General features: G+C 42.0%; 1 protein-coding gene across 19 annotated transcripts in view; it reads left to right on the top strand.

The window, feature by feature from the left end:
- slmapa (sarcolemma associated protein a) overlaps positions 1-26,790 on the top strand; it is a 243,910-nt gene that overhangs the window by 135,149 nt on the left and 81,971 nt on the right. For 7 of the 19 annotated variants that reach the window (XM_060835610.1, XM_060835609.1, XM_060835614.1 and 4 more), the window contains one exon: positions 14,736-14,807. The exons of 9 other annotated variants lie outside the window; for them this stretch is intronic. In XM_060835610.1, coding sequence (XP_060691593.1) covers positions 14,736-14,807 — 72 coding nt within the window. The remainder of the gene's footprint in view (positions 1-14,735; positions 14,808-26,790) is intronic. 3 more of the 19 variants (XM_060835611.1, XM_060835617.1, XM_060835620.1) reach the window with 1 other exon arrangement.

Consider the following 26,790-nt stretch of genomic DNA (forward strand, 5'->3'; position numbering starts at 1 on the left):
TGAGCACATTACCAAAGACCTGTAAATGCAAATGCTCTTTATTTGTCTTCCCGGTTATTACATGTCATCCAGAGAAATGGCAACCTTGGCCCCTTTGATAGTCCCTCAACCTTCCTGAAAAGTGCTCAGGTATTTAATTAGGCCTTCACTTCACTTCACTCTAATCAAAGAATGGTGAGCCAATCAAGTTGAATCTTTCTCATCCAATTTTGCCCCATTAAGCTTGGGGCCTTTTGCTACAGTCCCAAGCCTTTACTACAATCAATGGTAACTTATAAGAAACTAGGACCAAAGTTGTGCCCTTAATCTATAGAGGTTTCCTGGTATAAGTTCTCAGCCTGGCCAAAGTCTTATACCAGCCTTTGAGTTCTTACTCAGTTCAGGTCTAGATGGACAGCTTTGGTGTCTCAAGTCTACCTACCAGCAGCACCACTAGCTACCAGCCTGGATCCTCGAGAAAATTTTAACTGTTTGATCGAGCTTCGCTTTGTTTTAGGGTTTTGCCATGGGCTGATCTGTTCAGTATCTTCTGAATAAGACCAATCAATTGCATTGACTCAAGTGGCCTTCCCCAAGCTCAGTAGCCTGACGAGGGTGTCCACTTCCATCAGCACACCCTGTAATTCATAAGCTCAGTTTGCTACATTTCCAATGGCCAAGCCAGCTGTAGTGCCTGTTTGAAACCCAGTTGGACTTCAGCTACAAGGTCCTTTTGCATGGGTGCATCATTGATCCCGCATACTAAATGCTGTCTCAACATCTCACTTAGGGTTAAACCAATATGACATGCCTTTGTCAGTCATCTTAACCTTGGCAAAAATCCTGAAATGGATTCCCCGATTCTTGAACTGTTGAGTAAAATCAATAGCATCTCAGAATTAAAGGAGGATTAGTGTTGTAATATTCCTCAACTAAATCTCTCAACCTTTGAAAGATTTTAGTATTTAGTGCCTCAGGAAAAGTTAGGCTCCTAATAACCGAAAAAGGTGTGAGTCCATACACTGTCAGGAGAATTATTCAGTGCTTTTCATCTGCCCCAATGTCATTTGCCCAAGAAAAATAACACATTCTTGCCACATACTAGGCCCAGTCTTAGATGGCAGGATTGAATGAGTCACCCTTCCCAAATAGCAGTGTGATGCCAGAAATGTTAACCCCCATTCAAAGACAAATATTGTGAGCAAATGTCTTCAGGGGCATGTTTTTCTTTTGTTGATATTGAAATAACTCCACAAAGGCCAGTATTCCATCACCAAGTCACCCTTTATTTATATGTGCACAGTACATGACACTGACCCATGTTAGCTCCTAGCTGGCACCTAGAGTGAGCAGAATCTCTATGTATTTTTTTTAGGTTAGTTAATGTACAAGGGGACACTCCTGTTCTTTTCCCTTTTTATCTTTTTTTTATGCTGTGTGACACACTCCTATTTATTTATTTTTTTGTTTTTTTTTTTCCTTTTTTCTCTTTTTTTTATTAACCCCTGGTAATGCTTATTTTTTCCCCCAGCACCCATAGTGTGTGTGTGCAGGTGTGAGACGCGGTGAGAGACACAAAGTGCACAAATCTTTATTTAACCCCTATGTATATCTGTCAACCAGGACTCGCTGATTGGATCAGGTTAACAACCCCAGTCAGGGAACTCCTTTTCAGAAAAGTCCACTTGCTGACCCCGTTCCAGTCACTACACCTATCAGTTGTAACTTTGGGTGAGAAATAGCCTACTATTCTAAGATTCATCCTCACAGACTTTGCAGTGTCAAATATGGAGCTGATGTTGCTCTAATTCAGTGATTCTTAACCATTTTTTTGGCCATGGCCCTCTTAGGAGCTTTTCTCAGGTTCCAGGCCCCACTTTCAATTCAGGATACAATGTGAACAGATAGACAGAAAATCATTTATTATTGAACACCAAGAAGACTTGAACATTCTAACATACTGGGCAAAGCTTTTTTTTAAAAAAAACCTTCTGAAATTGACTCATGACTGACTCAGAAGTGAGGCAGTGTGGGAGAGTCTTCAGCAATTAATTTATCAGGTGTGCCGAATTCAAACCATGTGTTAGAAAGGTATCGTAAATAGGAGGGAAACTATTGACTCCAATGGAGGTTGTTGCTTAGGTATTTCAGTTAGCAGGGCCCCCATAAACTCTTGAAACTCCCCTTCTCACAGTTTTTAGTCTATGACCCCCTCCAAATGTGCCATTAGAGAATGACTGCTCTAATTGATCATTCCTGAGAGAGAGAGATGCACTCCCTGATCCTTGGCTGAAGGTACAGGTCCTAGTGATAAGCAATGTCTGCACCACTTGTTCCCAGACCCTGTCCTGTGCCTTAAACTCTTTTATCATTTAGTCTTAACTGTCTCCAGCCTTTCCAAGACTCCCTTTTCTTTTCCCCCTCCTCCCAACTTTCACTTGCTGCAAACCTTATCATTTTTTCAGTTCTAATGAGAATTAATCAAATTGAAGTATTAATTCTGCTTCTTTCTGCCAGTGTGAGAATTTTGTGCATTTTCAATTTTTGTTAAGATTACCTGTATCTACTATATTTTGTTTTTATATTTTATGATTTCTATGTTCTTATACACTGTCCTTAGTTACAAACCCAAGTATCTCCCACTTGTACCAGCTTCAAACAATTGTGAATACGTACCGCCAGGTCCTTCTACTTTTGTTCTACAGATGTCTGCTACTATCATGCTCATTATATGAAGATGCCGATGTTGGATGGGGTGGACAGAGTTAAAAATCACTCAATGCCAGGTTATAGTCCAACAGGTTTATTTGGAAATACAAGCTTTCGGAGCACTGCTCCTTCATCAGGTAGCCAGTGTGGCAAGATCATAGGACATGGAATTTACAGCAAAAGATCACAGTGTCATACAATTGATGCGATGCTCTGAACAAACCTAGGTTGCTGTTAAGTCTTTAATCACCTGGAATGGGGCTGCAGGCCTCAATTCATCAACATGTAAATCCCAGAACTTCTTTCAAGTTACGTTCCCGTGATAACTTTTTATAAAATGTTATCTTAAGAAAGGTGACATCTCAGCTCAGACAGTGCATTAAAGATGTGAGATTAGAGTCTGTCTGTTTTCCAACCTTGAGTCAGACTGGTTCTTTTTCCAAATTAGACATCGATGAAATGTCACACGGACTGACTGCCTTCAGATTGTGTGCTTTTTAACACAATAGAATATATCTGTAAATACAAATCTCTAAATGCAAATTCACCCCATAGACATATATGCGTGCATGTGAGGGAGAGAGTGTGTCTGTGTGGGTGCATGCTTGATAGAGTGTGTGCATGAGTGTGCCTGCATGTGAGGGGGGGGGGGGAGAGAGTGTGTGTGTGGGTGTGTGGGGGAGAAAGAGTGTGGGTGCGTGCTTGATGAAGTGTGTGTGTGTGTGCCTGAGAGAGGGTGTGCATATGTGAAATTTTATCAATTCCTACTATGGAAAAAGAACCAGTCTGAATCAAGGTTGGGATACTGATAGACTCTAACCTCATACCTTTAATGCATTGTTTCAGCTAAGATGTCACCTTTCTTTTTATAAAGCCTTAAGTTATCTCGGGAATGCGACTTGAAAGAAGTTCTGGGATTTACATGTTGATGAATCGAGGCCTGCAGTCCCATTTCGGATGATTGAAGACTTAGATTTGTTCACTGCATCACATCAGTTGTACGGCACTTCAATCTTTTGCTATAAATTCTGTCATATGATCCTGCCCAGTTGCTACCTGATGAAGGATCAGCAGACCGAAAACTTGTACTTCCAAATACAGCTGTTGGACTATAAACCTGGTAGTGGGTTTTGAGAAGATTTGTAGCTCATGTTGAGGTTCTGGATGTAGGTTGCTCGCTGAGCTGGAAGGTTCATTTTCAGATGTTTCATCACAATACTTGGTAATATCTTCAGTGAGTTCCTAAATAAAGACCGGTGGTGTTACTGATGGGTAACCCAAGGAAACTCAAACATAAATAGAAAGCGGGCTACTCCATTGGTGCTTCATTTGGAGACTCCCTGAAGATGTTATCTAGTATGGTGATGAAACGTCTAAAAACAAATCTTCTAGCTCAGCAAGCAAACCTACATCCTGAACCTCAACTTGGTGTTGTGTGACTTTTAAAACTACCATGCTCTCTAATTATCATCCGAACACGTTGATATTGAACTCCTGCCACCTACATCCAGGTTATTTACAAATAACAAGGAAAGGAATGGTCTTAACAACAATCTCACTGCCCTTTAACCAATCATACAGTTGCGCAGTGGGAAGAAATTTAGAGCCCCTAACAATATTTTCATAACTCCAGATTGCAACAGCATGTATAAGTGCATGTTCCTGCAGTAACTTGAAGTTCCTGAGTAATTTGTAACATTCACACCGTCAGAATTCTGACTTTACACTCATCCCCACCTCACCATGTTCCTCCAACCAAAATATATCATTTCATATTTTATTCCATTAAAATTAATGTGCCACTTGTCTGCCATAATTTTTTTTCACTACCATCTTCACATTTAGCAATACATCCAAGTTGTGTGTCATCTGCAAATTTTAAATTATGTTGTTTATAGCCAACTTGAGGCCATTAATGTATATAAGGAAAAGTAGCAGTCTAAGTACCAGTACTTAGGAAACGCCACTGTGTACTTCACTACTATTTGGGAAAAAGATTGTTCAGAACACTTTCTGGGGAAAATGTAATGTGGCACATTTGGGGAGTAGGCAGGCATTTAATCAGGTGTGAATGTGGTACTTGGGAAACCTGCTAGATACATGACTCCACCCTGATTAAATGGATGGCCTTCCTAATCCATTGCCAATTGATGGTCGTATGTGGACAACAAATGCTCACTAAGGGACTCATTTGTAATGCTGCTGTGTTGGATGGGGGCTCCTCATGAAGCTAGCACAACAAGCAAAGCATTTGTTTCAGGCTCCCAACTTTTGTTTAAAGACACAATGCCTGATGGAGGGACTCAGCATCTGGAAGAGGACAAGGCCATGATGAGCCATTTGTCCTGCTCCTACTGGCATTTCCCCTCATCATGTTGCCAAGGGATGGCCTGAGTGGCATAAGGTACAGCAGACTTTCTCTAAACAAGACATCAAGGGAGCTTCACTGGCTGTTCAGCCAATGGCTAAGAGCTCCATCATCTCCACAATATCTCGTCTCTTGTTTTCTGTATGCTAGTCAACTTTGCAGCAATACTGACATTTTCCCCTTTATTCTATGGATCTAATTTTGTTGTTCAGTCTCTATTTTTGAATATTTCTTCATGAAATGTGGATATCGCTGACTCGGCCTGCATTTTGTTTTGGGAACATGGTAGTGAGCTACCTTCTCAAATCACTGTAGTCCTTCACGTTTAGGTAAACTACAGTGCTGTTAGGGAGTTCCAGGATTTTGAACCAGTGTCAATGAAATAATGGAGACGTAGCTCCAAGTCAAGATAATGTGTGGATTGGAGGGGACTTCACAGTTGCTGTGCTGTTATACCATCCCATTGAAGGAGAGTTTGTGAGCTACTGCAGTACATCTTGTGGATGATATGCACTGCTGTCACTGTGTTGGTAGTGAAGAGAGTGAATATTGAAGGTGGTAGATTGATCGCCAGTCAAGCGGGATGCTTTTTCCTTGATTGTGTCATGTTTCTTGAGTGTTGCTGGAGCTTCACCCATTCAGGAAGGTGAAGAATATTCCATCAAACTCCTGACTTGTGCCTTGCAGATTAGGAAGACAGGAGGTGAGTTACTCGCCATAGGATTCCTAGTTACAGATCTGTTCATGCTGCTACAATCTAGATACATGGCTTTGTCCAGTCAGTTCTGCTCAATGGTAACCCACAGGATGTTGACACTGGGGAATTATGTGTTGGTCATGACATTGAATGTCATGGCATGAGGGTTAGATTCACTTTTGTTAGAGTTGGTCATTTCCTGATACTTGATGGCACGAATGTTACTTGCTACTTATAAGTCCAAGGCTGGATGTTTTCCAGATCTGCTGTACATGTACACTGACTCCTTACAAATGGTGCTAATTAATGTGCAATTATCAGTAAGTATCTCCACTTCTGGCCTCTCTGTTAGAGGGAAAGTTATTGATGAAGCAATTGAAGATAGTTGGGCCGTGGTCATTAACCTGAGGAATTCAGGGAAGAGGATGGCATAGCAGTAATGTGGCTGAACTGGTAATCCAGAGTCCCAACTAGTGGGTTCAAATCCAGTCATAGCAGCTGGTAGGATTTATAATCAATTGGTCACATTTGGTTGTAATGGATATAGTCTATGAAATTACATGTGATTGTTGAAAAAGGCTATTTTGGCACTGTGGTACTGTCTGTACTTCTGAGCCAGGTTAATGTTCCACCTGCTTCAAAAGTGTATAAAAACATCTCTGAACAGGTCAGTTGGAATGTATCTACCCTGAGGAATTCCTGCCATGATGTCATTACACTGGGATGACAACCTCCAAAACCCACAGGCATTTTTCTTCGAGGTATGACTGCAACCAACACAAGTTGCCACTTAGTCCAGTTTTACTCTGGATCCTTGATAGCTCCTCAGTCAAAGGCTGCCTTTGTAACAAGTACACTCCCTCCCGCCTCACCACCAGAGTTCAGCTCTTCTGTACATGTTTAAGCAAAGGCTGCAATGAGTTCAGAAGCCGAGTGGCCTTGGTGGAGCCCAAGGGAGTAGCAGTGAGCAAGTTATTCTTTTGCAAATAGCCTTTGCCTCTTAGTTGCATTGTCTCCCACTACTTCCATCATTTTACTGATGATTAAGCCTCGGCTGATAAAGCAGTAACTTGCCAGATTTGATTTGTTTTCCTTTTTGTAGTCGGTATATATCTGGGCAATTTTCCAAATTGTTGGATAGATGTCTTATGTCCCACATTTTGGAAATCTATGTGAACACATCAGTTAAACAACCCACATCATTATCATCATTAGCTTATCAAAACCAGAGACTCTCACTGATGATGTTACCTCGTCATGGTGACGGCTGAAAATGTGTTGCTGGTTAAAGCACAGCAGGTTAGGCAGCATCCAAGGAATAGGAAATTCGACTTTCGGGCATAAGCCCTTCATCAGGAATGAGGAGAGTATGCCAAGCAGGCTAAGATAAAAGGTAGGGAGGAGGGACTTGGGGGAGGGGCGATGGAGATATGATAGGTGGAAGGAGGTCAAGGTGAGGGTGATAGGCCGGAGTGGGGTGGGGGCGGAGAGGTCAGGAAGAAGATTGCAGGTTAGGAGGGCGGTGCTGAGTTGAGGGAACCGACTGAGACAAGGTGGGGGGCGGGGAAATGAGGAAACTGGAGAAATCTGAGTTCATTCCTTGTGGTTGGAGGGTTCCCAGGCGGAAGATGAGGCTCTCCTCCTCCAGCCGTCGTGTTGTTATGTTCTGCCGGTGGAGGAGTCCAAGGACCTACATGTCCTCAGTGGAGTGGGAGGGAGAGTTAAAGTGTTGAGCCACGGGGTGGTTGGGTTGGTTGGTCCGGGCGTCCCAGAGGTGTTCTCTGAAGCGTTCTGCAAGTAAGCGGCCCGTCTCCCCAATATAGATTAGGCCACATCGGGTGCAGCGGATGCAATAGATGATGTGTGTGGAGGTACAGGTGAACTTGTGGCAGATATGGAAGGATCCCTTGGAGCCTTGGAGGGAAGTGAGGGAGGAGGTGTGGGCGCAAGTTTTACATTTCCTGCGGTTGCAGGGGAAGGTGCCGGGAGTGGAGGTTGGGTTGGTGGGGGGTGTGGACCTGACAAGGGAGTCACGAAGGGAGTGGTCTTTGTTGAACGCTGATAGGGGAGGGGAGGGAAATATATCCCTGGTGGTGGACTCCGTTTGGAGGTGGCGGAAATGACGGCGGATGATATGTTGTATACAGAGGTTGGTGGGGTGGTAGGTGAGAACCAGTGGGGTTCTGTCTTGGTGGCGGTTGGAGGAGCGGGGCTCAAGGGCGGAGGAGCGGGAAGTGGAGGAGATGCGGTGGAGGGCATCGTCGATCACGTCTGGGGGAATCTGCGGTCCTTGAAGAAGGAGGCCATCTGGGCTGTGCGGTGTTGGAACTGGTCCTCCTGGGAGCAGATGCGGCGGAGACGAAGGAATTGGGAATATGGGATGGAGTTTTTACAGGGGGCAGGGTGGGAGGAGGTGTAGTCCAGGTAGCTGTGGGAGTCAGTTCGTTTATAGTAGATGTCTGTGTTGAGTCGGTCGCCCGAGATAGAAATGGAAAGGTCTAGGAAGGGGAGGGAGGAGTCTGAGACAGTCCAGGTGAATTTAAGGTCGGGGTGGAAGGTGTTGGTAAAGTTGATGAACTGTTCAACCTCCTTGTGGGAGCACGAGGCAGCGCCGATACAGTCATCGATGTAGCGGAGGAAAAGGTGAGGGGTGGTGCCAGTGTAGTTGCGGAAGATGGACTGTTCCACATATCTTACGAAGAGACAGGCATAGCTGGGGCCCATGCTGGTGCCCATGACAACTCCTTTAGTTTGGAGGAAGTGGGAGGATTGAAAAGAGAAGTTATTCAGGGTGAGGACCAGTTCAGTCAGTCGAAGGAGGGTGTCAGTGGAAGGGTACTGGTTGGTGCGGCGGGAAAGGAAGAAGCGGAGGGCTTTGAGTCCTTCGTGATGGGGGATGGAGGTGTACAGGGACTGGATGTCCATCGTGAAAATAAGGCGTTGGGGACCGGGGAAGCGAAAATCCTGGAGGAGGTGGAGGGCGTGGGTGGTGTCCCCAACGTAGGTGGGGAGTTCTTGGACTAAAGGGGACAGAACCGTGTCGAGGTATGCGGAGATGAGTTCGGTGGGGCAGGAGCAGGCTGAGACAATGGGTCGGCCGGGGCAGTCAGGTTTGTGGATTTTGGGCAGGAGGTAGAAACGGGCGGTGCGGGGTTGTGGGACTATGAGGTAGGAGGCGGTGGATGGGAGATCCCCTGAGGTGATAAGGTTATGGATGGTCTGGGAGATGATGGTTTGGTGGTGGGAGGTGGGGTCGTGGTCAAGGGGGCGATAAGAGGAGGCGTCCGCGAGCTGGCGTTTGGCCTCAGTGGTATAAAGGTCGGTGTGCCAAACTACTACCGCGCCTCCCTTGTCTGCCAGTTTGATGGTGAGGTTGGGATTGGAGCGGAGGGAGTGGAGGGCTGCACGTTCTGAGGGTGAGAGGTTGGAGTGGGTGAGAGGGATGGACAGGTTGAGTCGGTTAATGTCGCGGCGGCAGTTGGCTATAAATAGATCGAGAGCGGGTAAGAGGCCAGGACGGGGTGTCCAGGTGGATGGGGTGCATTGGAGGCAGGAGAAGAGGTCGTCAGAGGGTGGGCGGGAGTCTTGGTTGTGAAAGTAGGCACGGAGGCGAAGGCGGCGGAAGAATTGTTCAATATTTCGCCGTGTGTTGAACTCATTGATCCGAGGGCGTAGGGGAATGAAGGTGAGGCCCCTGCTGAGGACTGATCTTTCATCCTCAGAGAGAGGGAGGTCTGGAGGGATGGTGAAGATCCGGCATGGCTGGGAGCTAGGACCTGGTGGGGGTGGGGGCGGGGTTAGGGGTGGGGACAGAGATCGACGTAGGGGCGGGGTTAGATGTGGTGATGTTGCTCGGTGTGGGGGTGGGGTCAAGCGTGGGGGCGGGGTGATGCGTCGTGACGGAAATAAGCGTGGGGGCGGGGTTACGTGTGGTGGCAAAAGTCGGCGTGGTGGCGGGGTTATGCGTGGTGACGAAGGTTTGCGTGAGGGCGGGGTTACGTGTAGTGACGAAAGACAGCGTGGGGGCGGAGAAACCTGAGGCGTTGTGGTCCTGCAGGTTAGTGATGTCAGTGGGGGCGGAAGTGGCTGCGGCGACGGCAACCAATGGGGCGGAAATTGTTGTGGCGACGAAAGAACCGTAGTCATTCCCGGTAGCCGCGGGGGTCGCGAGTCCGTCGGCGATCTTCCTGGCGATCGTGGAAGCGGTTGTCTGTGCAGTGATCACCGGGGCGGTTGTCTGGGGGGAATCTGCGGTCCTTGAAGAAGGAGGCCATCTGGGCTGTGCGGTGTAGGAACTGGTCCTCGCGTCTGGGGGGAATCTGCGGTCCTTGAAGAAGGAGGCTATCTGGGCTGTGCGGTGTTGGAACTGGTCCTCACGTCTGGGGGGCAGAACATAACAACACGACGGCTGGAGGAGGAGCACCTCATCTTCCGCCTGGGAACCCTCCAACCACAAGGAATGAACTCAGATTTCTCCAGTTTCCTCATTTCCCCTCCCCCCACTTTGTCTCAGTCGGTTCCCTCAACTCAGCACCGCCCTCCTAACCTGCAATCTTCTTCCTGACCTCTCCGCCCCCACCCCACTCCGGCCTATCACCCTCACCTTGACCTCCTTCCACCTATCACATCTCCATCGCCCCTCCCCCAAATCCCTCCTCCCTATCTTTTATCTTAGCCTGCTTGGCACACTCTCCTCATTCCTGATGAAGGGCTTATGCCCGAAATGTCGAATTTCCTATTCCTTGGATGCTGCCTAACCTGCTGTGCTTTAACCAGCAACACATTTTCAGCTGTGATCTCCAGCATCTGCAGACCTCATTTTTTACCCGAAGATTTTAGTCATGGTGACGAACCATCTGAAAACAAGCATTCCAGCTCAGCAAGCTAACTTACTTACATAGTCAAATTAGTTAAACACAATGTACCTTTAATAAGGAAAAACCAAAATTGCTGGAAAAGCTCAACAGGTCTGGCACAATCTGGGGAGAGAAATCAGAGTTAAGATTTCGGGTCCAGTGACCCTTCTTCACATCTCCAGTTCTGAATTTAATTAACATACTACTGTCCAAGTGACTATTAAAAGACTCCAGCCCCCATACTTAAAGCAAAAGGTGTAGCTGGCCATTGATTAATAAGGTTATCTTGGATATATTTTAGAAGTTCTTTGCTGTCATTGTCCTTTCCTCCTTTATCTTTCCCCTATATATATTTGGCTAATTGAAATCCCCTATTATTAATACTCGGTTATCTGTCTAAAATTTGCTTTCCAACTTTCTCTCCCAACTCCTCATTATTTTAGCAATATGTGCTGTGGCATAGTAGAAGCAGCTCCATCCTATTGTTTATCACTAATCTCGAAGTGCATGATGTTGGTATTGCATACCTGGAATAATTTCTGCAAGTGAATGTTGGCTTCCCCAGTCATCAGAGTCTTTGATATTTGTTATTTTAGTAATGTTGCCTTGGATGCCTGGTCCTGAACAGTGTGTTTGTCCTCCACTGAGCATTTCATAGTTTGAAGTGCATTCTTCCTAAAATGCTTAGAGCTTGCTGGGTGACAGTATTTTTCATGAAACTTGTCTGTCATAAACATATATGGATAATTTTAAACATTCTATAAATGAAGCAATGTTTCCTCTACAGTTATCCATACCTATCAGTTAAAATTGTGAGCATTGACATTAAAAGCTCTTAGAGCAAATATATTCTACATATATGCATATCTTTAAGTTGGGGCTTTCCAAAATGGGAGTCGGGACCCCAAGTGGTGTACAAGCTTAAAGATTCGGTGTTGTGAGATCTAAGGTAGCACTGGCCTCCATGAAGTTCAGATCCACATCACAACAGCCATACATCCTTTCTAACAGGCACTTGTTTTGTCAGTTCTCAGTGAGGATGATGTCAGTTTTGAAAGTCTTGAAGTAGGGTCATATTTGGGAATTTCATGTTTCAAACAAAGTTGCCCCTGACAATTGTGAACTGAAAACACAAGCCTAGTCTTTCCAAGATTTCCTCAAAAGACAATCCACCCATTTCAGGTATCAGTCTAGTAATCTTTATACCCGATATTCCTGAAGCATAACCTCCATACGTTTATATTTAAATCCTTTTGCAATAAACTGTTCCCTCCTATTAGCTTTCCTAATTACTTGCTTTACTTACATACTGATCTATTATGGTTCATGCTCTTCAACACGCAGATCCCTCTGCACCTCCAATCTCTGTAATCTCTCTCCATTTAGAAAAAAATGCTTCTTTTACATTTATGTAATCATGAGCCTTGTGCAGAGTATAGTGCACGATTACCCAAATGACTAGCTAAACTATGTGAGAAGTCATGTCTGTCTCCATAATGCATAAACTAATGGCATTTTTAGAAGTTTAATCTACGGGATGAACACTGTAATTCAAAGCTTTTTTTCTGTTGCATTTTTGCAAATCCTTAGGATTGCATTCCTGCTTATGCCTGAAATGTCCATTCTCTGCTCCTTGGATGCTGCCTGAACAGCTGTGCTTTTCAGCTCCATACTGATCGCCAGCATCTGCAGTCTTTGCTCTCTCCGTAGCTGTATGTTTGTATGGGATGGGGAAGGTCATTATCATTTGCTTGAAAAAGTAGTTGAGTTCAACTTTACAGGCATAGTGATGTATCTAACTGAATTGCTAACTTTTGCATCTTATTGGTGGATGAATTTAACTTCAGTAGTTTTTTTCTGAAGGCAGTTTATTTGTCAAAATGTCTTTACCTTCTTTCCTATTAAATGTAATGGCAATAAATAGAACGTGTTTAGTGATCTATAGAGTTTATTTGTTTCTCCTGGTACTTATTGAAAATTGGTTCAGCTTTTTTTTTAACCAATTTAAATGAAATCTGCATCTCTATTGAGGAAATCCAGAACAGGAGAGAAGACCCAAGAGTTGTGTCACAGCTGAAGTCTTTTCAGGGGGGAGAGATGCTTCATTTCTGTCAAATAAGGCATTCTCTAATCTAGCCTGCCTAATGGTAGTAATAAGTCCATAAAACGTTTATTCATTATCGGACCCTTCAAAGAGAAATACATTCTTCTGGATACTATAAATATTCAAATAACTTTCTACTGTCTATCAGTATTGAATGCATGGAACAAAACAAATGTAGCTTTGTTTGAACTAGGGTGATTATGTGGCATGTGAGGGCCCTTACTGCTGAAGTGAGAGATTTAAAGTCTTTCTTTGCAAAAAGATGTCTTTTATTTTGCTGTAACTGCTGAATCAGACTTCTCCAGTACTGTGGTTTGTTGTGTTTTTTTTTATTTGACCTATATTTCTAATCAACCTGTTCAGAGATATTATTACACACTTCTGGAGCAGGTAGGGCTTGAACCTGGGCCTCATGGTCCAGGGATAGGGATGCTACCACTGCACTACAAGAAATCCCGCAGGTTTGTTGTTATTAAAGCATAATGATATGTATTATTTGGAAACAGGTATTAAACCCATAAGATTAATAGGGAAATTTGAAATTTGTTGCCAGCTTTCCATAGAATAAATTTATCATGTGCTCAATGCTGCACTGTAATTGAAAGGACTTTATGTTTCACAGTTTTACAGAATTTATCTTTGGCTTTTTGTCAATGCCATGAACCTATTAATCAACAACACCCTCCATTTAATAATGATGAATCCATTGGATGATATTTCTGATCTTATGTACAGAGCTTTCTGACCTGAAATACTAGTGATCATGTTACCACTTGCAGTGTAGAGATCGCATAATGCAGTTTTCTTAGATAATTTTCAAACACTATCAAATTAGGCCTTCACACTTTAAATAGGCCCGACCTGTGGATCAACAGCAGTTGCTAGATATTGTAAAGGGCAGAATGTAGAATTGTTGACTGCTTAAGATTTGGTCTTGAGTGGTGCTTCTTTTACTGTAATATTTAACCAACAAGTTACAGTGATGATACCAGCTATGAGCTATTTTCACATCAGTGTCAATATGGTAAAATGGAAGAAGAGAAAACTTGAAAGAAAATGAATTAATTGAATCAGTGCTTATGCAACCGAACATTTTTTTTCTCCTGAGAAAGCAATAGATCAGTACTGAAAGGAATGAATATTTTGAATGAAATTGAAAAAATTAACATGTTGTGAAGTAGAAGAAATTCAATGGCAAGGAAAGCCATGACAGTTCACAATGCTGCTTCTCTGTTAATTTGCTCCTATTGCCTTGCCCTCATGAAAGGTGTGATTTCAAAGCCTGACCCTGATCTCTTTCACAATATTAATCAAATCACAAAACTTATAAATTTAATTTCTGTTTTGTTTTCTGAGTTACCTCCTCCATCATCATGATAGTAGTGAAGCTGCAATTAGCTCCACTCCGTGAGTTTAGGAGAGGGAGAATTAACCCAGGTTCCCACTTCTGGAAGTGGCATATCCAACTAGAAGCACCAGAACAGATGCTAAAGATATTATTAAAGAAATTAATATCTAACAATTTCTTCCGTTTTGACATAACTGTTATAAGATTGAAATTAACTAAAACTATTCCATTGAACGTTCTTACTTTCTTTGTAGATATTTGTCTTTGAGACAAAAATGAAAGTAGAGTGGATAATTGATATTACATGGAGACCAGAGTACTGAACTTGGGTTTTCTTGTAAGCCATTTTAGTTTTAAGTAATTATATTTTTGACTCAATTTTAACTTGGTTTTTACTTGTCCACCCACATTTGAAATATATGAAAGGAAAATTCTCATACATGTATGTTTTAATGTTGCAATTCTTTTCTTTTTTTTTGACCAAGTCAGCGGTGAAAACAAATTAAATGTATGAAAACCATGTTTGAACTGTTCTCCATTTCAAACACACTGAAAACATCACACCACAACCCGTTTGGGTTACCAGCCAAGCATTCTTTTCTGATATATTCTTAGTAAAATACTTCACTAAAACGTTTTAAGTTAATATCTCAAAACTTCTTTTTGAATTGCAGACAAGTTGAAAGCTCCACTGGACACAACTGAAAACAATAGGATTTCAAATATGGAAGGTAAAAGGCATATTTGTGAGTAATGGGAAATAATTCTATATATCAAACAGAAGTCAGTTGAAGCCCAGTATCACTTAGACTTATCACAGGTACGCTTTGGAGATTGCTGGGTTCCCTGGCATCAGCCAACATGTCAGCATTGTGCAGATGGTATCACCAGGTCTATTGCTGATTCCTACCATCACTCTGCTAACAATTGAGTAGAAGCTTTATTCTGGATGACCATGCACATTAACAATTAGATAGCTTAGATGCACTAAACAATTTAGCTAGGAGAGTGGCTCTCCTACATGTCTTTTGCTGGCTTGTTGTTCACTCATTCAATTGTCCGAAGACATGGGCAGAAGCTCAGTACAACACACAATAAATTGATTAAGCTAGTCACATGTATTCCTGATAGTTGATATATTTGGAGAAAGACAGACAGGATTATGCATTCAGTACTTCCTGGTCAAAAAGGCTTGCATATTTCACATGATAGTCATCCTTAAATACAGGCCAGGAAAATGTATTGACTTAATGCATTGTATGCAGGGAGTGTTGGACTGAAATATGGGAATGGTTGGTGGTATACGGATTGTCAGTATTATGCATTGTCTAAATGCTGAGGGTCTATAGTGTACCATAAATCTGTCAAACAGAGCAATGCCTTCTTTCTTCCTTGCCACTAACTGGATCAAATTACAGTTCCAATTCGATTGCTGAGTAGCTGGTGTTCAAATACATGTCCAATTCCCTGAATTGTTTGTACACTAGATGACATAATGTTGCCCAAGAAGCATGCAACAAAATCCTTATCTTGTCCACAACTCTAAACTTGGTCATGTTGCAGCTGTACAGGGCATTGGTTAGGCCACTGTTGGAATATGGCGTGCAATTCTGGTCTCCTTCCTATCGGAAAGATGTTGTGAAACTTGAAAGGGTTCAGAAAAGATTTACAAGGATGCTGCCAGAGTTGGAGGATTTGAACTATAGGGAGAGGTTGAATAGACTGGGGCTGTTTTTCCCTAGCGCATTGGAAGCTGAGGGGTGACCATAGAGGAATACAAAATCATGAGGGGCATGGATAGGATAAATAGGCAAAGTCTCTTCCTTGGGGTGGGGGAGTCCAGAACTAGAGGGCATAGGTTTAAGGTAAGAGGGGAAAGATATAAAAGAGACCTAAGGGGCAACTCTTTCACAGAGGGTGCTACGTATATGGAATGAGCTGCCAGAGGAAGTGGTGGAGGCTGGTACAATTGCAACATTTAAAAGGCATCTGGATGGGTATATGAATAAGAAGGGTTTGGAGGAATGTGGGCCGGGTGTTGGCAGGTGGGACTAGATTGGGTTGAGATATTTGGTCAGCATGGACGGGTTGGACCAAAGGGTCTGTGTCCATGCTGTACATCTCTGACTCTATAGTGTTCTATTCAATAAAATTACAGTTTAGCTTCTACCTCAATTTCATTTTCTGTCATATCTCCATATCCTTTGATTCCTTAGTGTCCAAAATTCTGTCACAGGACTTTCTTTTGATATTCATCCATGGGATGTAGGCATTGTTGTCTGGACCAGTGTTGTTGCCCATCCCTAACTGCCATTGAAAAGTTGAACCACTGCAGTCAACAGTCACTAGTTACACTGTTGTAACTGGGAGTTCCAGGATTTTGACCCAACTACAGTGATGGAATGTGACTTGAAGGGGAATTTTCAGGTCATGATGTTTACATCTATCTGCTGCCTTTGTCTTTCTAGCTAGTAGAAGTTACAGTTGGAGTTTGCTATTGAAAATAGTCTTGATGGGTTGCTGCAATGCATCTTGTAAATGTTGCCGCTGTGCATCAATAATGGACAGAATGAATGTACAAGGTAAATAGGCATTTATCAAGCAGGTCAAGCTGGTCATTTTTATATGTATGATGATTAACTCTTTGTATGTTGCAATTATGTGGGCAAGTGGAGAGTATTCATTATACTTCTGGTTTTGCATTTTAATTGGCAAATAGACTTCGGGCAGTTAGAAGATGAGCTTCTCACAAGAGTACCTAGTCTCTGACCTGCTCTTGTATTTAGTATTTATAAGGCTGGTCCAGTTCAGTGTTTGTTCCATAGCAAATGCCGCCTACCACCGACACAATCAGGGACCTCACTTTTTGAGGTCCACCTGGTTGATCTTGTTACAAATCTCTCCAATTCAAGCCTCCTTAGAACACCTCTTAACGTTTCCAGGAAAAAAAAAGACCCAGCCTGTTCATTCATTCCAGTTCATCCTTTATAAATTTTATTTTCACCATCTGTGTTCATCTTCATAATTTTTCTTAAAGTAACCAGATTATTCCCATAGCTCCATGTGTAGTCTGACCAAAGTTCAATACAATATTAGTTTGCTTTTTTTTGCAATTTTATTCCTTTCGAAATGAACCCAGGTGCTTGCTTTGCTTTGATTTGATTTTTTTTAGATTAGATTAGATTACTTACAGTGTGGAAACAGGCCCTTCGGCCCAACAAGTCCACACCGACCTGCCGAAGCACAACACACCCTTACCCCTTACCTAACACTACGGGCAATTTAGCATGGCCAATTCACCTGACCCGCACATGTTTGGACTGTGGGAGGAAACCGGAGCACCCGGAGGAAACCCACGCAGGCACGGGGAGAATGTGCAAACTCCACACAGTCAGTCGCCTAAGTCGGGAATTGAACCCGGGTCTCAGGCGCTGTGAGGCAGCAGAGCTAACCACTGTGCCACCGTGCCGCCCACTATGGCGTTGATGATCTTATGTTGTTATTCATGATTTATGCATTTTGTACTCCCAAGATTCCTTTGATCCTTTATCCCTTTTAAATTATTGCAGTATTCTCTAAGTAGTTTTGCAACCTCTTTATTTTCACCAAGTTGCAAATAACTTGATTTTTCCGCTGGTTTTGTCAATATCTCCTTGTTGTATGTGGCAGTACTCATCAGTCTTGACTATGTCCCATTTCTGCTCATTCTTGCCAACACCCCTGTAATTTGGTGTCACTTGCAAATTTTGAAAGTTTCTTTTTGATTACAAGGTCTAAATTATGCAGGGCAGTATCCCCAGAGCTGATGCTTGTGCCACTGTGAACGATTACCCTTAATTTAACTTTCTAATGTAGATCTTGAAGCCAGCTAGCAATCCATTCTACTGCTTAACCCAAATTTCACATTCTCTGATCTTATTCATCAATCTAATATGTTAAACTTTATTGAAGGCCTTTTGAAAATTACATTAAATTAAATTTAAATTACATTTGTGTTACTCTTATGTCCTCTGTTACTTGTTCAAAATTCTATCCATGTTTGCCAAACAAAGCCTTACCATTGAAATCCATGTGACTACTCATTGTTCTATTTTTGTTTTTGCTGATATCAGGCTTGAGTATGCTCAACGACTGAACATCCACAGCCCTATGTGGTAATGATCTTCAGACCTAGAGCCCTCTGAGTCAAGAAAGTGTCCTGGATCTCAGTCCTAAATGGTCAACTCTTAACCTGAATCTATGACCCCCCCTAAGATTAGATCGTTAACTAGGAAAACAACTGCTCAAATCTACCCGGTAAACCTGATAAGAATTTTATGCAATTTAATGACATCACCTCTCATTCTTCTAAATGCCAGAGAACGTTGGCCAGTTTGACTGTCTCCCTTTTCATAGGACATCCCTGTCATCTCGGGAATTAGTCTAGTTACACCATCTCTAAGACAAGTACTGTATATCTTTCCTTAGAAAAAGGGATCAAAACTCCAATCTCACCAAGGATATGTATAGTTGCAGTAAGAGTCTGTAGTTTTATATTCTAACAACATTGCAGCAACGACGAAAATACAGATGTGTTTCAAATTACTTTGTGTACTCGCATGTGAACATTTTGTGATTCATGTGCAAATAACCCTAATTCCTCTGATTTATCAAGATGTACAATTTTGCAGTTTTAGGAAAAAGCTATGAAATTTAAAGTGAGATGGTGTCTCTCACAGTTGCAATAGAAAAAGCTAATTTGCAAAAATAAATATTGAATAAAGGAATTCATTGAACAGGAACTAATGTTCATTGGTGAGAAAAAATAAATTATGCCGTAGGCACAATAGATCAGTGGCCTGTGAAATTTATTTGGTATGTTGCTATATTGTTTATATTCCTCAGAATGTAAGAACCCATTTGCTCGCACAATGTTGCATGCCATGGCTTGAATCTGGCCAACATAATGGCCAGGTAAGAACCAGTGATAGTGAGGCCAAAACTGCTTTACTAATTCGCTGATGTTTTTCTTTCATGCCAGTTAAATACAATGTTTTTTTTATTCGTTCATGGGATGAGGGCAGCGCTGGCTAAGCCAGCATTTATTGTCCATTCCTAATTGTTAAGAATCAACCACATTACTGTGGGTCTGGAGTCACATGTAGGCCAGACCACATAAGGAATGGCTGTTTCCTTCCCTAAAGGACATTAGTGAACCAGATGAGTTTTTCCTGGCAATCGACAATAGATTAATGGCCATTCAAATCTTAATTCCAGATACTTATTGAATTCAAATTCCACCACCTGCCATGGCAAGATTTGAACCCAGCTCCCCACTCAGAACATTACCTGTGTACTACTAGGCCATCGGCTACCTCGGCTCATAGTCTGGTTAATTCTGCTCATAGTCTAATTTGTGTTCTTCTCTGTTAAATTACTCATGAAGCCACCTATCTTGGTCTTTTCCATGAATTCCAGGGGTAGCAGCACTACCTTTCTATTCACTAATTCTTTTTGCATGACTTTTTACAATATATGTTAATGATATAGAAGATGGTATTAGTAATAACATTAGCAAATTTGCTGATGATACTAAGCTGAGTGGCAGGGTGAAATGTGAGGAGGATGTTAGGAGATTACAGGGTGACCTGGACAGGTTAGGTGAGTGGTCAGATGCATGGCAGATGCGGTTTAATGTGGATAAATGTATGGTTATCCACTTTGGTGGCAAGAACAGGAAGGCAGATTACTACCTAAATGGAATCAATTTAGGTAAAGGGGCAGTACAAAGAGATCTGGGTGTTCTTGTACACCAGTCAATGAAGGTAAGCATGTGGGTACAGATGATAGTGAAGGAGGCTAAATAGTATGCTGGCCTTCATAACAAGAGGGATTGAGTATAGAAGCAAAGAGGTTCTTCTGCAGCTGTACAGGGCCCTGGTGAGACCACCCTCGAGTAATATGTGCAGTTCTGGTCTCCAAATTTGAGGAAAGACATTCTGGCTATTGAGGGAGAGCAGCGTAGGTTCACGAGGTCAATTCCTGGAATGGCGGGACTACCTTACGCTGAAAGACTGGAGCAACTGGGCTTGTATACCCTTGAGTTTAGAAGACTGAGAGGGGATCTGATTGAGACATATAAGATTATTAAAGACTTGGACACTCTGGAGGCAGGAAACATGTTTCCGCTGATGGGTAAGTGCTGAACCAAAGGGTAAAAATACGGGGTAGACCATTTAGGACAGAGATGAGGAGAAACTTCACCCAGAGAGTGGTGGCTGTGTGGAATGCTCTGCCCCAGAGGGCAGTGGAGACCCAGTCTCTGGATTCATTTAAGAAAGAGTTGGATAGAGCTCTCTAGGATAGTGGAATCAAGGGTGATGGAGATAAGGTAGGAACAGGATACTGATTAAGGATGATCAGCCATGATCATATTGAATGGTGGTGCAGGCTCGAAGGGCAGAGTGGCCTACTCCTGCATCTATTGTTTGAGAGTACAGGGGATCCTTCATTTACAAACACGATCCCATACAAGGGTGTAATTGTAAAGACCCAACAAACGAATAATTTATGTATAGCTGCTTTACATTGTCCTGCATTGTGGTCTGACTTGCCTTCAAATTGATTTGCAAATGGACTCCAGAACAGAACCCATTTTCAACCCAGGGACTGCCTGTATCTGTATTTGATATGATTACTGAGAAATGAAGATTTGTTTGACGTTTAAAAATAATTGTGGAAGGAGCAATTTTATATCAATTACTCAAACAATTGAGGATATTTGGTTTTTGGCCCCACATGTGGATAATCTACATAAGTAAAATTAGACTCATCATCTGCAGAAGATTTGGCACCAAATATAACTAAATCTAATAGAAACTCTTTAGGCAACTTAAAAACAAACTATTTAAAATTTGTTAATCCAATTCTGAGAGTCGATTTATCACAAGGAATTTCAAATACTTTCATCCTTCTATTCTTAAATAGTCATCAATTCACAGCTGTTTTTTTGTTGCAGACAAGTAGATTCTCTCTCAATCATAGAATCCAGACAGTGTGGAAGCAGGCCATTTGGCCCCTCGAGTCTACACTGCCCAGCTGAAGAGCATTCCACCCAGACCACCTCACCACCCTATCCCTGTAACCCTGCATTTCCATGGCCAATTCACTAACCTGCATATCTTTGGAATGTGGAGGGTACAGTGATACAAACTGTGAAGTCATCTTTTACTGTGAGGTTAACTCACTGGAATGGTGAGTTTTTACAGATAGCATAGTATTACTACACTGCTGATGAAGTTCTCCATTTAGAACAGCACTTCAGCTTTAATTGAGGGGGAAAAGAATCCTAAGTCATTGGTTTGTTTTTTTTAATCAAAGTATATTTTAGTAAAATTTAGAAAATGCATTTAAGCAAATTTAAGTGATATTAAAATTTTGAGTCAAAGCCAAAATAGAAATGTTAAATTTTGAATAACTGCATTAACTGCACACACAACATTCTATTACTGACTAGTTTTTGGCATGAAATCACTAGACTGAAATACACATCAATATTGAGCTGATTTCCCCCTATCAAAATTTTAGCTGATTAGATGAAAAATAAGCAATTAATATTTTATAATTGATCAGCTTTTAAGTTTACAGTGACTTTCAGATTTCTTCTAAGACTGCATTCCACGACAAATCTCTAAAGTCCTGTAAAAGAATTAAATTGATTTTAATAACTTAATGACTTTGAGACTCTCATTTTACCACCACCACAAAATAACTTTCTAAAAAGGCAGTTGCAACAAATTAAACCTACTTTATTATAAAAATCTTCCTGCTTGACAGATTTGTTGTATTTTTCTGCTGTCTATAAAATTTTTATGTTTCAAACTCATCTAGAAAATAATCAAACTACTATAGAGAACTTACAGAAAAGCTCTGAAATATTTTGGCAATGGAGAGGAAAGTGGAGAGGAATTGCTGTTGTCAAATTCCTAGCTTTAGTTCTTGACCAAAAAAGGAATGCCCAAGAAACTGAGATAAACCCAATATATCATGGGCTGATTTTCATTGCAATTTAATCAGCTTGTTAGGAAAAAATGCGTTTCCTGAATAACTTCCTGCTGCTATTTTAAAAGTATGTTAAAACAATGACAAATGGCATTGAAAGTAAGACTTAATAAGGCAAGATCTGCTGTGTACGTTAGGGAGTTAGAATCTGTACAGCAATAATTCTACAATGCTGTATTTTGCTATGAAACAAATGATTTCACGTTCAAAGTTTCATATTGAAAATGTTGGCTATTTTTGTAACTATACCTACCATTTAAGTATGAAAGATGAGGATACATTTATAACATGAATAATATTTAATGTTGAATATATTCAACTAAGATGATTGAAAATTTGACATTCCTATTATGAAGTTTGACTGGATTATGGCAGAACACTGAGTATGGTATTACAAATCACTGGGGTAGCATGCCATAAATTGAGCCCTACTATTCCTGAATCATACCAAATATTAGAGATTTGTTTAAGAATGCTTTATTTTCAGGTACCTGAATTTACCTGACTTTCGGACCAAGAATAATAGAAAATGTGGGTCAGCTTTTTATACTAAAGTAAATTGTTTATTGCACATTACAATTTGGGGGTGGCACAGTGGCTCAGTGGTCAGCACTGGTGCCTCACAGCGTCAGAGACCCGGGTTCGATTCCCACCTCAAGCAACAGTCTGTGTGGAGTTTGCACATTCTCCCCGTGTCTGCGTGGGTTTCCTCTACATGTAATCAACCCTGAAAGTTATCCAGTTGTGATGTTGGAAGTTTGTTACAAGTATTTCCTCAGCATTAACATCAGTAAAACTCAATATAACATTAGAAAATGGTTGTATTTTTAACACAAGATTTTCCAAGCAATCTTTACAACACTGGGTCCTCTCAAGGCTGAGAGACTGCAAGGGAGGGTGACATGCAACAGTGGTCAGGGTGTGGTACCAGTCATTATAGATGTTTTGGTTCCCTGGCTTAATATTAGTACCTTCAATGTAGAAGGTGCAAAAAACCCTTAAGTTATCTTCTAAGTTGTCTGGAGTATTGTACAACCCATCTTCAGATACAGCTGAGAGATAGCAAAGTGACAAAGCAGTAGCATCTATCTATATGAGGCTAGCCTTGTAGACGTAAGTGGATAGATAGATAGATTTAGTTTCCAGAGGAGTATGTTACAAAAGTAGGTATTACATGCTGAGAGCCACATGACCAAACAAGACTTTTAATGCATAGAGGCATTCTAATGATTAGTACCATAGGGACTTCCAAACGTTTTCAATCGTTTCTCATTTCACTTGTTTGTTCATGTATTTTCCTTGACTGATATTTCACTTTTATTTCGATTTGAGAGATGATGAGTCATCCTCAGACTGCAGTTAATAATAGCTCTTGCTTTTGAAACTCAGTTGGAATGTAATATATCTGTCTCCATGCCTCAGGGCCCAAAAACAGTTCCCCACCATAATCTTGTGACATGTTGAGAGTATGAAGCCTGATGTAAATTTAGAAGATGGCTCCATAAACCCTTTTTCACTATTTGAAACTTATGATAAGAATGTCCAGTTCTTTTTAAATGCAAGGATGATAGTGTAGATGTTGTGCTGCTGAACCTATAATCCGGAGTCTGTGCTGAGTAAGCCAGAAAATGTTACAGTCAATTCCTTCGTGGTGTTGAGCTTCTTGAGTGTTGTTAGAGCATTCATCCAGGCAGGTGAGGAGAATTCCATCACACTCCTGACTTGTGTCTTGTGGACAGGCTTTGGGGTGAAATCAGTAGGTGATTTGCTGGTGCAGTATTCCTAGCCTCTGACCTGCTTTGGTCGCTACAGTAAGGACATTTGTGAGGTTGCTTTTAGAATACTGTGTACAATTCTGAGCGCTCTTTTATGGAAAGAATGTTTATTAAACTTGAGAGGGTGCAGAAAAGATTTACAAAGATGTTGCTGGGACTGAATGTTTTGAGAAGATTTGTAGCTCAGGTTGAGGTTCTGGATGTAGGTTTGCTTGTTGAGCTGGAAGGTTCATTTCCAGATGTTTCATCAACCTACTCTGTAACATCTTCAGTGGGCCTCCAGGCAAAACACTGCTGATGATTCCTGCTTTCTATTTAGATGTTTGCGTTTCTTTGGGTTGGCGATGTCATTTTCTGTTCTTTTCCTCAGGGGTGGTAGATGGGGGTTGACTGGATATGCTTCTAGGAATTCTCGTGCATGTCTTTGTTTGGCTTGTCCTAGGATGGATGTGTTGTCCCGGTCAAAATGGTGTCCTTTTTTATCTATATATAAGGTTACTAGTGAGAGAGGGTCATATCGTTTCATGGCTAGTTGATGTTCATGTATCCTGGTGGCTAGTTTTTTTTTTGAAGGTTTTGAGCTATGAGGAGAAGCTGAATAGGCACAGGCATTGGACACTGACTGATGATCTTTATAGAGGTTTCTAAAATCATGAGGGACATGGATAAGAGAAATAGCCAAGGGCTTTTTCCTCGGAAAGATATGTCCAAACTTTGACTCACAGGGTTCTGCTCAAAGGGAACAAGTTGTCAGAGGAAGTGGTGGACGTGGGTACAATTACAACGTTTAAAAGAGATCCAGATGGGTATATGAATAGGAAGTATCTAGAGGGCTGCAGGCCAAATGCTGGCAAATGGGAATAGGTCAGATTGGGATGTCTGGTTGGTGAGGATGAGTTGGACTGGAGGGTTTGTTTCTATGTTGTATGACTGTATCTGACCTGTCCAATTCAGTTTCTGGTCAATGGTAACATCAAGGATATTGATAATGGGGTTTCACTGACTGTAATGCCATTGAATGTCAAGGGACAATGGTCAGATTCTCTATTTGAAATAGCATTTGTGTGTTGTAGAGATGACTTGTCACATGTTAGCCCAAATTTGGAAGTTTCCAAATCTTGTTCCATTTGAGCATGGACTGCTTCAGTGTGTGAGGAGTCGTGAATGGTGCAGAACATTGTGCAGTCATCAGCGAACTTCTGACCTTATGATGGAGGAAAAGTCATTGAAGTAGCTGAAGATGGTTAGATCAAGGACACTATCCTGAGGAATTAATTTACAAGCAAGCTATTGTTGTTAAATTTTAATAGAGATCTGCAGTTAAAATAATTCAACAGACCTAATGCACAGAATCTTGTTAGGATCTGAGTGATGCAGACTATGGTGAGATTAGTGTCAGAATCTGACAAGGTATCTGGTGAGGCCTATCTTGATGTCAAGAGTACCCCTTTGCATTTTGTATGCATTCGCCAAGCCATGAAGTGACTTTCTCATTTGGCAGTAGCGAGTTACCAATTGGGGGGGATTAGAGCTTGTTAATCTTTATTAATGCTGCAACGCAGCTCATTAATATTTTGCTCCATATCTTGGCAATTGTGCAAAATAAGCTAGATGTCGAGAATTCTCAACGTGGAAGTCAAAGCAGGAACCTAGCCGTTTTAATCCATAGCTGCCTGTAACCACCCTCCATGCTGCTTAGAAACAAACAGCATCTCAACACATGATCCATGATTACCAAATGTATGCATCCCTCATTTACAGACATTTTGCAACATCCACAGCCAGCAAGGTACCTCGCCAAACCATTTGCAGGCCGCCTAGGAAACATAGCTGGGCGCATCAGCATCTAACATTAAAAGATCGCAACAAGAAAAATTTGCATGTACAGAGAGGCACCCAGCTTGCAGATTGGACCAGACTGCATCTCCAAGGTTGCTGGCTTGCTCTCTCAGCACCTATCTATATGCTCATGGCACCCATGCCTTGCCATTCCATGCCCATTATTTATTTGGTGCTTCAGGCAGAGCCAAAGACGAAGACTGTGAGCTATTATTGTTTTGTGCAGAGGCACAGAGAGGCTGCTTGATGATAGGTGGAAAATGGGATATGTTGATGTACAATACACTGTAATGTCGATCTAACATCTACAGTATGTGTTAGCTGCCTGCACAGCAAGCGCATTGCACATTTAATCAACCAAATAGCTACATCAAAATCTGGGTAGGGGCTAGTCTTTAGTCCACACAAGAGGTGGCAGCTGTTGGTCACAGAGTGCCTGTTGGTCAAGGGCAAAATCCACAAACAGTTCAGGAACGTGGCAATGGTCACTTGATTACTTGGGACACTCATGACCATGGAATTTGACTGCCTTCCAGGGAATGTGCAACAGTCCATTCTGTCGAGCCAGCATGAGCAATCAGTGGAATGCAATACAGTCAGTACAGAGCTGCAGAGATTGCAGTCAGCTCAGTCATCTCTACAGACTGCTCATCAAAATGTGCCAGAGCTCAGGGGCTAATGTGATCCTGGACATCTGTCTGTCAATCTTTAAGGAGGAAGCAAGCAGACCTGTAATAGTGGAAGCACCTCCATTAGGTATTGTGGAGTCAGGCTTGATTGGGGTAACAGGCATTTGTGGAGATGGGATGGGGGCAAAGTCAAGTCAAAGTGTAGGCAGGTATACAGAACTGCATTGGGCATGGTAAGCTACAGGAGGGTGATTATGGTCAGTTAGGGCATTGAGCTGGAGGAAGTTCCCCCTGAGAAAGACCAAGCTCGACTGCATCAGACATTGCAAGCCAGACAAAACCTGATTGGCACCCGTTTCAGTAAAATGGAGCTGAATGCTGAAGACCATCGTGGACTGTCAAATAGTCAATGGTTATCATGCTGACATAGAGTTTGCATTGTGGGG

This window comes from Hemiscyllium ocellatum, chromosome 14, assembly GCF_020745735.1.
Source record: "Hemiscyllium ocellatum isolate sHemOce1 chromosome 14, sHemOce1.pat.X.cur, whole genome shotgun sequence".
Taxonomy (NCBI): Eukaryota; Metazoa; Chordata; class Chondrichthyes; order Orectolobiformes; family Hemiscylliidae; genus Hemiscyllium; species Hemiscyllium ocellatum.